The sequence below is a fragment of the Chinchilla lanigera genome, unplaced genomic scaffold, assembly GCF_000276665.1.
Source record: "Chinchilla lanigera isolate Chin_1 unplaced genomic scaffold, ChiLan1.0 scaffold00053, whole genome shotgun sequence".
Lineage (NCBI taxonomy): Eukaryota > Metazoa > Chordata > Mammalia > Rodentia > Chinchillidae > Chinchilla > Chinchilla lanigera.
Window position 1 is genome coordinate 14,881,652 of NW_004955454.1, and position 14,105 is coordinate 14,895,756.

At 37.7% G+C, this 14,105-nt stretch overlaps 1 protein-coding gene across 4 annotated transcripts in view; it reads right to left on the bottom strand.

Annotated features, from left to right (window-relative positions):
- The window catches only part of Tmem68 (transmembrane protein 68), a 37,333-nt gene extending 23,734 nt beyond the window's left edge, over window positions 1-13,599 (bottom strand). The window contains exons 1-3 of one of the 4 annotated variants that reach the window (XM_005396073.2): window positions 13,167-13,599; window positions 8,765-8,809; window positions 7,802-8,196 (exon numbers count right to left, since the gene is read on the bottom strand). In XM_005396073.2, coding sequence (XP_005396130.1) covers window positions 7,802-8,126 — 325 coding nt within the window. In that variant the 5' untranslated portion in view covers window positions 8,127-8,196; window positions 8,765-8,809; window positions 13,167-13,599. Of the gene's footprint in view, window positions 1-7,801; window positions 8,197-8,764; window positions 8,887-13,166 lie in introns of those variants that run through there. The other 3 variants (XR_001236253.1, XM_013520224.1, XM_005396072.2) reach the window with 3 other exon arrangements.
- Between the last annotated feature and the right edge of the window lie 506 nt (window positions 13,600-14,105).

The window sequence follows — 14,105 nt, forward strand, 5'->3', positions numbered from 1 at the left end:
GAGGTTTCAGTCCGTACTTGGCAGATTATAAGGCAGACTGGCACATGGCAGAGAGCTATGGCTCATGGCGGCAGAACACAGCAAAGCAACAAGCACACACCAGGGCGGAATGGAGGAGAAATGGCCTCAAGCACCCTTTTCCTCTCCCTTACATATGCAAACTATCCACCCCAGGGCAGGTGTAGCTGTCAAACCCATAATCAAACTCTAAAAGCCTGCCCCATGGCCGCATGAGGCTTTGGGGGGACACACAGACATAAACCATAACACTAATACAACTGCTTTCTGGCTTTTGATACCAAATCGTGAATTCACAGAATGGTAACCTACTCAGAGACTGAGCCCTTCTAAATCTGTCATCACAAATTCACTTTGGGGACAAAGTCAACATTAAAATATATTAGCTTTTCTACACATCTATAATGAACTAGCTGGAAAAAAAAAACACTCAGGAAAATAATTCCATTCACTGTAGCTAAAAAACAAAACCTAGCAATCAGCCTAACCAAGGAGGTGAACAATTTCTGCAAGGAAATAATAGAACATTGACGAAGCAAATTGAAGAACACACTAGAAGATGAAAAATCTCACATGTACACAGATTGGCAGAATTAACAGTGTTTAGATAGATGGCCATACAGTGTTACCAAAAAGTATCTACAGATTCAGTGCAATTCCCATCAAAATTTGAATGAAATTCTTCACAAAACTAGAAACAATCGTAAGATTCATGTGTAAACAAAAAAGACCCAGAACAGCCAAAGCAATACCAAGCACAAAGAAGACAGCTGAAGGCATCACAATACCCAATTTCAAATACTACAAAACTATAGTAACAAAAACAGCATGGTATTAGCACAAAAGTAGACACTGAGACAAATGTAAAAAAGAATAAATGTAGAAAAAAAAAACCATGCAATTTCAGCCTCCTGATTCTTGACAAAGGAGCCAAAAGCACACACTGGAGAACGGACAACCGCTGTAACAAACGGTGCCACAAAAACTGAGTATTTGTATGTTTCAAACCAGATCCCCATCTCTCAACTTGCAAGAAATCAACTTGAAAATGGATCAAAGACATGGTAATAAAAGCTGACACTTTGAAATTTCTAAAGAAAACACTGAGGAAATACTTGAATCCATAGGCACAAGCAAAGACTTCTTGACTGGGACTCCAGAAGCACATGAAATAATAGCAAACATCAGCAACTGGGACTACATCAAATTAAAATGTTTCTGCACAATTAGGAAAACAATGGTGAAGAGAGCCTACCAAATGGGAGAAAAATTTCACCAGCTACTCTTCTGATGGAGAATGAATATCTAGAATATATAATTCAAAAAACCTGTTGCCAGGTGTGGTGGCAGACGCCTGTAATCCCAGCATTCGGGAGGCTGAGGCAGGAGGACTGTTGCGAGTTCAAGACCAGCCTGGGCTACAAAGTGAGCCCAAGGCCAACCTGAACCATATAGTGAGACCCCGTCTCAAAAAGACCAAAAAAAACCAAAACAACAAAAAAAATTTTTTTAAAAAATCAAATAGTCCAATTAATACATGGGCAAATGAACTGAACATACATTTCACAAAAGAAGTACAAATGGCCAACAAGTATTTGGAAAAAAATGTTCAATATCTTTAGCCATTAGAGAATGCAAATCAAAACTACACTGAGATTCATCTCATCCCAGTCAGATGGCTGTCATCAATCATACAAAATAAGTAAATAAATAAATAAAGAGTAAAAGCCAGCAAGACATAGTGAAAAGAAACCCTGTACACTGCTGGAAGAAACGTAAATTTCTACAGCCTCTATGGGAGTCAGCACAGAGGTCCCTCAAAAAACTAAAACTAGAGCTACCATTGATCCAGCTGCGCCACTCCTTGGTATACACTTGAAGGAATTAAAGTCAGCCTGTTATAGGGACAATAGTATAACCACGTTTATTGTGGCACGATTCACAACAGACAAGATATGCAGCCAGCCTAACTGGCCATCAACACATGAATTTTTAAAATGTTACATACATGGAGGGGAGAGGTATTACTGAGCAATAAAGAATGACATTATGCCATGTGTAGGAAAATGGATAGAACTAAAGGTCATCATTCTAAGCAAAATAAACCAGACTCAGAAAGATAAGCATCACATGTTCTTCCTAATATGTGGAATCTAAAAAAGATGGTATAAAAATAGGAGAGAGACTATTAGATAACAGGAAAGGAGTAAGAAACATACAAAAATGGTCAATGGAAAGAAAATATGATCAAAATATATAGAATGAATTGTGAAACAAAAGGAAACTGCTCAAAAGAAAGAGCAACTGGGATGAGGGGAAAAGAGAAAAGGGGAAAATTATATACCTATGTATATACTGGAGAGCTAACATAGTTGCACTACTGACTTCTATCGCTTTATTGGAACAGTTAATGATTACTTATTTGATCAATCTTACATGTCTATTATTTGTTTTCCTGAGTAACCACTTTGAAGATATCAATATGTAATACAACTATTGTTAATTCCCTATCACCTTGTCTGAATTTCAGTATTGCTTGTATTGTTCTTGTTATTTTGTATCGTTCCAATTTTCAGTGTATGTGCTGCCAAAGCAAGCACTGTTATTTTGTAAATGTGTTTGTTAATGTTTTCATTCTTACTTTTTAAAATAAAAAAATATACATATATATTGAAAACCAGTGTTTTGTGAAATAAGCACCAATAAAAATGTATTTTTTTAAATCCACTTTGAAGATAATATACCTATGCATTATGGTAATTAAGGATGACATCAAACCTTTAGATTCTTCTCAGGAAAACAAGTAGAACTAAACTGCCTACTAAAAGTCCAAACTCCTGAGCACAGGACTGAAGCTCCTCCAAAACCCAGCTACTCTTAGTATTTCTTCAAGTTCACCTCTCAGCATCCCACTTACCCACAAACGATTCACCTTCTAGTTCTGAATATACCACACATTTTATTTGCTAATGTGCATTTAATACAACTAGTGAGTTATTGTGAGTATAATTATGAATCTTTTCTGTACAATAATGTCTTTGGGGAATCTATCCATGATAGGCACAAGAAGTAACTTTACTCTTTTTAGTGTTATAAAGCATTCCATAACAAGTTCATATCAAAGTTCATTCAACCATAAGTGAATTAGCTATTCAGGGACAACTGGATTACTCCAAATTTTTACAAGTATTGCTGCAGTAAATATCCACCTATATGTATCCTTGTGCACCAAACATGTATCACTAGAACAGATACTAATAAGCGCAACTGTTGCCGTTTTGATAGTCCCATTTTAAATTTACTGGTAATAAACTGGGCTCCCTTTCCCAACTGGTTTATTATATTGCCTATCCACATGCTTTGAATGACAATTTTCATTTCATCATATTCTCATTTTTTAGCGCCACAGCTTAAGTTTTATCAATCTTTTGGGTAAAAATGATATCTCAATGACACTTTAATTTGCATTTCCGTAATTACTAGGGGGCTTTGCACATTTATTAGCCATTTATATTTCCTGATCAAATCCTTAGGCCATCTTTAAGTTAGACTTTTTTCTTACTAATTTATTTTCTAAGGCAAGTTGTAAACGAGTTGAGCTGACCTGGCCCACCATTTATCTTATTATGTCTTTGAAAAATACCTTTCACTTTTAAGTCCTTACCATTAATTTTTTTTTTAGTATTAGATTTTATAAAACTATTTTCTATAAAACTGATTACAAACCTCCTTTTTGTGTGTTTTCTCCTTAGTTTTGACAGCAAAGTTATACCAGCCTTGTGCAATATACTATGGAATGCCACATTTTTTTCTTCACCCTAGAACAGTTTAAATTGTGTATCATTTGCTACTTAGAAGTCTGGTAGAACTCATGGGCTTACGTGCTTTGTGAAGGGAAACGACAAGCTTGGATAAAGTTCCCCTTTACTTTACAATTACCTGTGTCTTTCTGTCTTCATTTTGAACTAACTTCAATCACTGTCTTCCTTTAACATTCGCCATCTCCACTAGTCTGTAAATACAGTAGCAGCAAATACTTATTTTTTTCTTATTGGATTTTAACATTTTCCCACTAGATTGTGCCACCAGCAGTACACACGACTGTCCTATCAAGTGGTTTGTGCCTCTGGTGGTTGAAATGGTACAGTCATGAATGGGACGGCTTCAAGCCACCCGGCAGCGAATTACATATAAATTACAGGCCTGTCACCAACATGTTAAAAGCCTTGTTTAAAAGCTGTCTTATTTGTGAATACTGCTTTTATTTTTGTCCTGTAAGAAGAGAATTTATTTCATATTTAGTGAGCATCTATATGCCAAAAACTATACTGGACTCAATCACCACAAAACACAAAAAGTCCTCCACAGACAAGGAGTCCTAAGTGTCAAAAGGCCCCCTCGTTTCCCCAAGGTCACACAGTGGGGCCGGGATGCAAACCTGCGTTTGCCAAATCCGTGTCCCTGCATCATGCCACAGCTAAGTACGTGTTCACATAGATCCATGGTTTTTAAATACTAGTTGCTATTTACTAATGAGTTGTGAAATCAACTTAGTCAATCACGAAACCTCTTTGTTTGGCTTTTTGAGACAGGGTCTCGCTATGCCGTTCAGGCTGACCTTGAGCTCACTTTGTAGTCCAGGCTGGTCTCGAACTCACAACAATCCTCCTGCCTCAGCCTCCCGAGTGCTGGGATTACAGGCAGGCACCACCATGCCCGGCTCAGATGAAATCATTTTAGTGAGTTTTGAAAAGCATTTTTTAAAATAAAAGAGTAGAATATAAAGTAAGCAAATTACATATAGAAACACATACACTTTTCCTGAAACAGTAGATAATATGTAGATGTACACTGGATGCAAAAATGCTTTTCTTACTAGGAATAATAGTAAAAACTGTGACAGCTTGAAAAAGTGCATTTTAAATATCAGTGGCCCAGTAAGTATGTTAAGTTGAACTTAATAATGATCAAGAGGCAGAAGGATCAGAGAATGACGCTCCATAATTATGATAGGTAACATTTATTGAAACTTTAGAAATTATGCTAAACACTGCATGACATTTCACTGAATCCTTAAAATAATCCAACTAGAACATGAAAATAGAAGATTCAGAAGTATCTTACTTGAGGCTCTTTACAAAGTTTTAAAGCAGTTTTCCCAGTAAACTACTGGAAAACCAATTGCAAAGTATCAATTAATGTAAAAAAAAAAAAAATAGTATCTTTTTGTGTGTCATGAGGTGCTAGATAATGGATTTAGGGCCTCACACATGTTAAACAAGTGCTCTACTAGTGACCCACATCCCCAGCCCAAAAGCCTAGTAACCTTGTAACAGAGCTATCTGACCTCTTAAGGAAGTGATGAAAGCTAGCATCGTGAGTAAAAGACATAGTAGCATCATGAGCCTTCTGATATCATGCACCGAGAACAACACTTACGGCATTCTTGTCCAAAAGGCGTAACCTGACTCTACGATGGAAAATACCACCTCTAAATTGAGAAGCAGTCTATGACATCACCGACCAATATTCTTCAAAAGTGTCAAAGTCATGAAAGAACGTAAGAAAACTGCCCCAACCTACAGGAGACATGACAACTAAATGCAGTAAGAGACTCTGGGAAAAAGAACACAGATGCAAAATAATAAAATCTGAGCAGCATCTGTAATGTCACAGAGTGCACTGTTCCACTGCTAATTCAATAACTGTGCAATGATTATAGTTAACATTAGGAGAAGTGGGGGGAAACGTAAGAACTCGACACGACTTTTGTAACTTTTCTATAATTCTGGATTTTTTTTTTTTCAAACTACAGTTTAAGAAATCATGCTTACTGCCAAAAGAGAGGGGGAAAATGACATGAACGTAAAAGGCAGCCTGTTATTACATAAGAGAAAGGAAGGTGGAAGGGGTGAAAGAAAGGGCAATAGGGGAACAGATATGATCAAAATATATTACACGCACGTATGAAGACGCCACATTGAAATCCAATGTTATAAAATCAGTAGGTACCAATAAAGAAAATTTTACCAAAAAGGGAAAAAAAAAAAAAAAAGACATCAAAGGGATATGGTTCCTATTTACAAACCTGTTGAATACCATGACTTTCGGCCCTGAATCCTCAACCATGGAAAGACTGACTGCATGACACAGAACGTAAACATCAGAGCTTGATGTCAGATGTTGTATCTGGGCTCTGCTTCCTAGTGTGCCTTGGATAATAAACCTCCTAGAGCTCAGTTTCTACAAGGGTAAGATGGAAATAGTGAATAAAATGTATCTATCATATTAGCAAGCGCAAAGGAGTCACTGTATCTCAAGTGTCTGCTCTAGTAAGTCCTCAAAGGACATTTGTGAGTATCTGAGTGCATACATTAAGATGGTACCATATTGGCATAATAAGCACGTCCCTGGTGACTCTGCTAACAGCAGCCTTAGCCCTCAGTGATACTCACCCTCCAGTGTCTGCGTCAAAGTCTGTGCTTCTATGCCTGTCTGTAAAACTACTTCAACACTCAACAACGTGACAAAGAAAGCCACATCTGTGTTATAGGTTGCTATGGTTCATCCCCACCCAAACTCATGCTGAAACTCAATTCCTCAGCGTCGCCATGCTAGAAAGGACGTCGAGAGGTGTTTGGGTGATGCCGCAGAGCCCTTTTACAGAGATTGATGCCATTCCCAGGCGTAAGTCTGTTTTCACTCTTGGGAGACTATGTAAGTTACCTACAGGGCAGGCGATACAAGGTAAGGCTACCCCTCATTTTGCTTCTTTGCATGTACTGCTTGCCCCTGTGCTTTTTCACCATACATGGAGCAGCGTGAGGCCCTCACCAGAAGCTAACACCATGCTGCTCAACAAATATTTACCTTTATAAATTACCTAGTCTTGGGTATTCTTGTACATCAACAAAAAGTGGACTAGGGCACTGCCTGTTTAATCTCAAGTACTGTTGTATAGTTCTCAAAAAAATAAATCAGTAAATAAGGTACTGGCTGAATAAAGCAAAAAAATCTTATAGAGAAAAATATCAAGCCCTTAAAAATAGGCCACCAGAGGGCAATTTTCATGATAGCCCAATGAAGACCCAATAATTAACTGTATAGTGTCTCAAATAATAAAAGAACTAATTTCCTGGAGAGAAATTCATTGCCCACACATTTACTCAGAAAGACATACTTACCTCTAAGATAAATCAAACAAAAGTAAGCAAATTTTGGCATACAACTTATATTTAATACTAGTAAATATTTCATTCTTTAAAAATCTCTACACTGAAAAATGAATTTATTTTGAATAGAGCTAGAAGAAAATGCTAAATAATTTAAAGTCTTTAAAGAAGTTTCTACATAGCTTTAATTAAGTCTCTTTATTCTTCTAGATAGCTTACATATTAATTTTCCTATTTTATCTCATAATAGTGGTCTTCAGAGCTGTGTGGTTCATTTAATGGAAAATAATGTGGAAAAAATAATTTTAAGAAAGATACACAAACGCACAATGCATACAAGCTGACAATCAGGAGTTACTTCACTTTCACTGTATTTTTCAGTATCTTCTCAATGAGTAAAATGCAATGTTAGCACAGGAGGCATTCTCCAAAACAGGCCACATACAAGCCCACAGAACATGCTTACGTGAAAGCAAAGGAATTAACATTATCCCATGCACAGGATCAGATCACAGTGCAGTGAAACTGGAAATCAGTGAGGCAGAACGGCAATACAGCTTCAGCACCACATACAGACAACAAATACAGAGAGCAAAGCGTTCGCGGCTTACCATGCCAGACTGCTGCATGTCCATCCCACACAGTTGCCACTGTTTTCCTGGCTCCATCCCACAAATTGTGAGAGTAGGCTTCCTTTAATACATTCTTCCTCTTATAAATATGTAAGAAAATAATGGTAAGGTAGAGAAGAAAGATAGTGAAGTAAGGAAGTATTACAAGTATCAGTGGTGTAAAAACCCACAAGAGATAGTTCACAAAATTCAAATAGTCCTCCAACTGCTCCACATCAAACCACTCTTCCAGCATGTGAACCAGACAAGTCATGTAAGGCACAGAATCCTGTCCTGCCACACAGGTTTGATTTCTGTCTATCATTTTTTCTTTAGGTGAAAATGACGAATTCAGTCTCTTTCTTCATTGCTATAGCAGGTCTTTAATTCTGACACTAGAAGGAAAAAGGAATCCAGAGTTATTCTCCGAGCAATAACAACGTTAAATGTGTTAGTCTGCATAAATACTATAATCATTTCTTAGTTCCAAGATGAGCAGACTTCGCAATGCTTGAGTCTGCGCTAGGTTTAAATGTAAAAAGCGCAAGGCTTCGCCTTTTGCTCTTGCTGTGCTGAGTTTGGCACCTGAACTAACTTGCAAGCTGTAACCGCGACAGGGCAAGGCTGAGGACTGAAATTTCAGAGTGACCTTAATAACCTGACTCATGTCTTAAGAGGACCATGTTGGACATCCAGGTTTTCAACTAGGTCACGTCGAGAGTAATTGTGCTCTCCACAAAATATCACCATCTGATTCAGTAAAGGTATACAGTTTTGGAGACTGTCTTTTTATTATGAGAAACAAATTTACAGAAAAGCTATCTGTTCTGATATTATGCAATAACAAAGTAATCAGTACAGTTTTTATATTACAGTCACTAAAATGTCTCTAAAATATTAAGTGACCAAGAACACTATTGTATAATTACTTTATGAACTCACTCTCTAAAACAGCTGACTTACCAGAAAGTAGATAAATATCTTGTTCCAAGCTCCAATGTATGAATCCTGAAAAATACAGTCAACAAACAGAATATACAATTAAAAGTAGAAGATAACTTTTAACATCTAGAGTTAAAATTCCCATAAAATAAATAGTAATTGACATTCACAAATGTTTGACAGGTATGAGTGCACTCCTGGGCTAGTACATCATAATTAAAGTTATATCCATGCTACCAGTGCTTTACTAAGAACAACTATTTAGTGCCACTACGTAAAACCTCACCTAAGAATCTGTCTTAACAGGGCTACAAAAGCTTTGCTTCTTTGAAAACAAAACAAAGTATGAAGTTAGGATATGCAATTGATTAAATTACTTTTTACTAACTATACCATACATGACAATGATATATTATCATTATGATCATAGTTTCCTATGTAATTTCCTTGATCTTCCACCTTTCATATTTTCTCTAGTTTTGATTCTATTATTAGAGATATTTTACTACTCCATATTATGTAATTTTACTAATATCCCATGCTATGTAATCTGAATAAAAATCACCTCAATACTTTTGTGGCTGAGGCAGAAAATGCATAAATGAAAGAGAGCTACAACCTATAAAACAAAAAAGTTGATGACAACGTAGAGAATTAGACTCTTTAAACATTGTTTGGGAGAATGTAGGGTGGCCACTGTGGAAATTAGCCTGGTAGGACCTCAAAAAGCACCAGTAATTCTACTCCTCGGTATATGTTCCAAAAGACTGAAAACATATATGCACACATAAAATTGTAAAACATTCACAGCAGCATTATTCATACTACCTAAAAACTGGAAACAACTCAAATGTCTATCAGTGGATGAAAAGGCTAAATATGGTATATCCACACAATATATTTCTCAGCCATAAAGAGGAATGATGTTGTGAATGTTTTACAATTTTATGTAAACTGGTTCGTGCATAGGTAAGCCGAGGAAATAGTATAGTGAAAAAACAAATGGCTACATGTTTAATGATTCCATTTATATGAAAAGGGTAACCCATACAGACAGAAAAATTAGTGGTTCACAGGCGAGGAGGAGAGGAAAATAAGGAATAATTGCTAATGGAAACAAAATATCAATTTGCTTGATTAGTGATGCTGAACATTTTTACTTGTTTGCCATTTATATATTTTTTTTAAACTTAATTTTCAAAATATGTGGGGCCAGGGAGATAGCTCAGCAGTACAGTGCCTGTCTGGCAAATGCAAGGTTCTGAGTTCAATTCCCAGTACAAAAAAAAAAATTGTACATGTTTGAGAAAATGTCTGTTTAGGTCATGTGCCTCCTCTTTTCCCAGACAACTCCTGGGACTGAACCTAGGACTTGTACATTGAGGTACGTTTCCAGCCCCCACCCCTCTTTTTTGAGACAGGGTCTCATAAATTGTCCAGGCTGCCATGGAATATGAAATCCCTTTGCCTCAGGTTCCTGAGATGCTGCGATTACAGGCATGTGCCACCACAGCGGGCATGTTTGCCCCCTTTTAAACTGATTTATTTGGATTATTTTAATGTTTAGTTTTTTGAGTGCCTTATAGATTCTGAAAATTGACCCCTCCCTTGTTGGATGAATAGTTTGCAAACGTAGTGTTTTCTCTCATTCTGTAGGTCATCTCCTTACTGGTTTTTTTTTTTTTTTTTTTTTTTGCTGTACAGATGCTTTTCAGTGTGATTAATCTTATTTGTTAATTTTTGCTTTTGTTGCTTGTTCTTTAAGGGTCATATACAAAAAAACTTCACTGAGACCCATACCCTGAAGTTTCCCCTGTATTTTCTTTTACTAGTTTTAAAGTTTTGGGTTTTAAACTTAAATGCTTTATACATTTTGAGTTGAGCATTGTATATACTGAGAGATAGCTGTCTAGTTTCTTCTGCATTTGGACCCAGTTTTCCTGATACCTGTTGAAGAGACTGTTCTTTCTCCAATGTATATACTTGCTTTCTGGCTTTGTTCAAAATCAGTAAATATGTACATTTATTTCTACATTCACTCATTTGCTCAACTGGTCTGTTTCTATGCCAGTTTCATGGCTGTCTGGGTTACTACAGCTTTGTAACGTGTTTTGAAGTCAAATATCGTAAAGATTTAGCTTTGCTCCTCTTGCTTTGACTATGAGGTATTTTGTGGTTCCATATGAGTTTTGTGGGCTTTTTCTCGTTCTGTGAAAAATATTTTTTCTAACTCTGTGAAGAATGTCATTGGTATTTTGATATAAACTGCTTTGACTCATTCTGAGTACAGACATTTTACCAATGTTCTCCCAAACCATGAACATGAAATATCTTTCCATTTTTTTGTGTCTTTATTTCTTTCATCACTGTCTGCTTTATACTTTTTATTGTAGCAATTGTTCACTTTCTCAGTAAGACTTACTCCTAGATTTTTCCACTTATGTAGAGATGATGCCCACAGCCTGAAGGTAATTTTTTATAATATTTTTGGTACACTGGCCTTTTAATTGTAACTTGTCACATTAGGTCCAATGCAGAATGTTCCACCTGTTATTGTTCAAGAAGTTTCTGATTTTAGAGCACTTTAGATTTTTGGATTAGGAATGCTCAATCTATACAGAAAATTCTGTAGTATCATTGGTTTTCTGGTCTCTTCTGGTAGTCTTGGAACATATCCCTTGTGGATAAGAGATCTCTACTATAATCTTATTACTGGTTTGTCTGGGAAAGTCCTAAAATGTAAGCTTTTATATTCCTATTAAAAATTGGAAACAAAACTAGATTATCACAAGCAATTTTTAAGCAGTAATTATTAGATCATCAAAAAGTTGACTGAACCTAGGAAAAGTTTCTTTCCATGTCTATAAAAGGTTCATGAATTTTCTTACGTATTAATAATGTTTAAACACTTTTTAAAAATTGAGATATAATTTACCAAGACATTAATCATTTTACTTCACACAACTCCGTGGTTTTGTTTTTTAAATATATAGTTGCAAGGTGAAACAACCATTGCTGCTATCTAATTTCTAAATATTTCATTTTGAAGACAGCAGAAGCAACAAGAGCAAAAGAGGAGGAACAGGAGAGATGACGCTTTCTGTCCCTCATCTTGTATGCGGACTGCTGGCCCCAGGGTGGGTGCAGCACTCACACCCGTAATTCCCAACACTGGACAAAGAATCAACACAAACTAGACTCAGCTGCCTCCAAAAAGCACACCCCCACAACTGCACGAAACTTTAAGGGGACATCCAGACACAAACCATAACAGAATGATCAAAAAGCCCTGTCAATCCTTAGCATTAAAAAAAAAAAAAAAAAAAAAAAAAATGCAAGTAGGGATGCAGAGAAAGGGGAACTGTCATACACTGTTGATAGGAATATACATTACTACAATCATTATGAAAAACAGTACAGAGGCTCCTTTAAGACCCAGAAATAGAACTATCATATAATCCAACAATTCCACTACTGGGTGTGTATCCAAAAGAAATGACATCAGTATGCTGAAGGGATATCTGCACTCTAATTCTTACTGCAGAATGGTTCACAATGACCAAAGTACAGAATCAACTAGGTGCCCTTTGGCCGGTGAATGGACAAACTATGGTATATATAAGTGGTAGATTACTATTTAGCCACAAAAAAGAATGGAATTCTGTCATTTTACAGCAACATGGATGGAACTACAGGACACTGAGTGAAATGTTACACACAGAAGGACAAAGTTCACACATTCTTGCACTGCATGTGGAAGCTTAAGTTGATCTCAAAGAAGTAAAGAACAGAATTATGGTTACCAGAACCTGGAAAGGGAATGAGAGAAGGCTGAAGAGAAGATGTTTAGCGAGTACAGTGGTATAGTGGATGGGAGGAATAATTTCCAATGTTCTAAGCACATTAGGACAAGTATGGTTGACAATAATTAACTGAACACTTAAGCTGAGAGGATTTTGAGTGCTCCCAACACAAAGAAAATGGTATCTAAGGTGACAGATAAGCCAATTATTTTGACCTTATCACTATACACTGTATACATGTGTTGAAATGCCTCAACGTCCTCCACAAAATGTACAACTATGTAATCATTGTGTACTAATGATTAGTACACTGCAAATGTGTACCAGTAAGTGTTTTCAAAGATTTAATTCCAATACCATATATATATATATATATATATAAAATAAAAAGAGAAAAACTTTTAGATTGCAAGCTCAAGGTTCTTATACAAATTGTCTTTGAAGATATTTTAAATTTTAACTTTAAATTTTAAAAACTCCTAGAATGCTCTTCAACTTTTAGCTAAAATCTTCCACTCTATTTGATGATTACTCTACTATTCTACCTTATGTTCATATCCAGTCATCTCAATAATGTTACACATCTGACCTGGAATACCTGTAACTCTGATGGCTCTCACCTTCTTGAGGCAGGTAAAAGCCATGCAGACTATTTCTGAGCAAAATCAGCGTATTTCTGACCTCGAGGTGCAGTAGCCCTATGGTCTGGAAATAACCATTTCCTTTTACAATTAATCTTCTATTTCCACCCATTTGTAAATGAGGCCAAAATGTCAATGGCGATCCTAAATGTCTGGACTTTAGCTCTATCCCAAGAAGTACCAATGCCATTTAGGCATTAATGACAAATCCTAAGGGGTCCAACAAATTTTGGGTCAGAACCGGCTTCTTTGAGCAAGTTCCCTGGATAGTGTGAAGGAATACTACTCAACACTGGCTGTTTTCTCCCCTAATTCATCAGTGCTGTTCCAGTTTTCTCCACCCGGCTTAGGGGATTTTATTAGCTATTTAGCATCTTAGGCAGAGACATGTTTTATAGGCTGCAAACTCCCAGTGACTGTGTGTCTGAAACTACCAACCGCACAAGGATCAGATACACAAATTTCTCCCAGTCAACCCAGCAGCCCCACGACTTAAGACACTGCTGCTCATCCTCCTGGCTCCCAAACCAAGCTCCGAAGGTTGAACCCTAGAAGGTCACGCAGAGGCGAAGGGCAGCAGCCAGGCCGCGGTGCCGCGCAATGCACGCCGGGCCCAGGCCGCAATGCCACGCAATGCACGCCGGGCCCAGGCAGCGGTGCCGCGCAGTGCATGCCGGGCCCACGCGGCCCCGCGCCGCGCAGTGCATGCCGGGCCCACGCGGCCTCGCGCCGCGTACTCCCTCGCCTTTGCGCACGGAGCTCCCCCAGGCGTCGGCGTCGGGGAAGTCCCGGCAAGCAGGAGGCCTCCAGCGAGAGTCCGGGCACTCCGCCCCACAGGCTGGGTGGGCGGAGCGCGCCGCGCCGGGGTCTCGGGGCGCGGGAAGGCTCGCAGGGCCGGGCTGGCGGGAATTCCCCCCG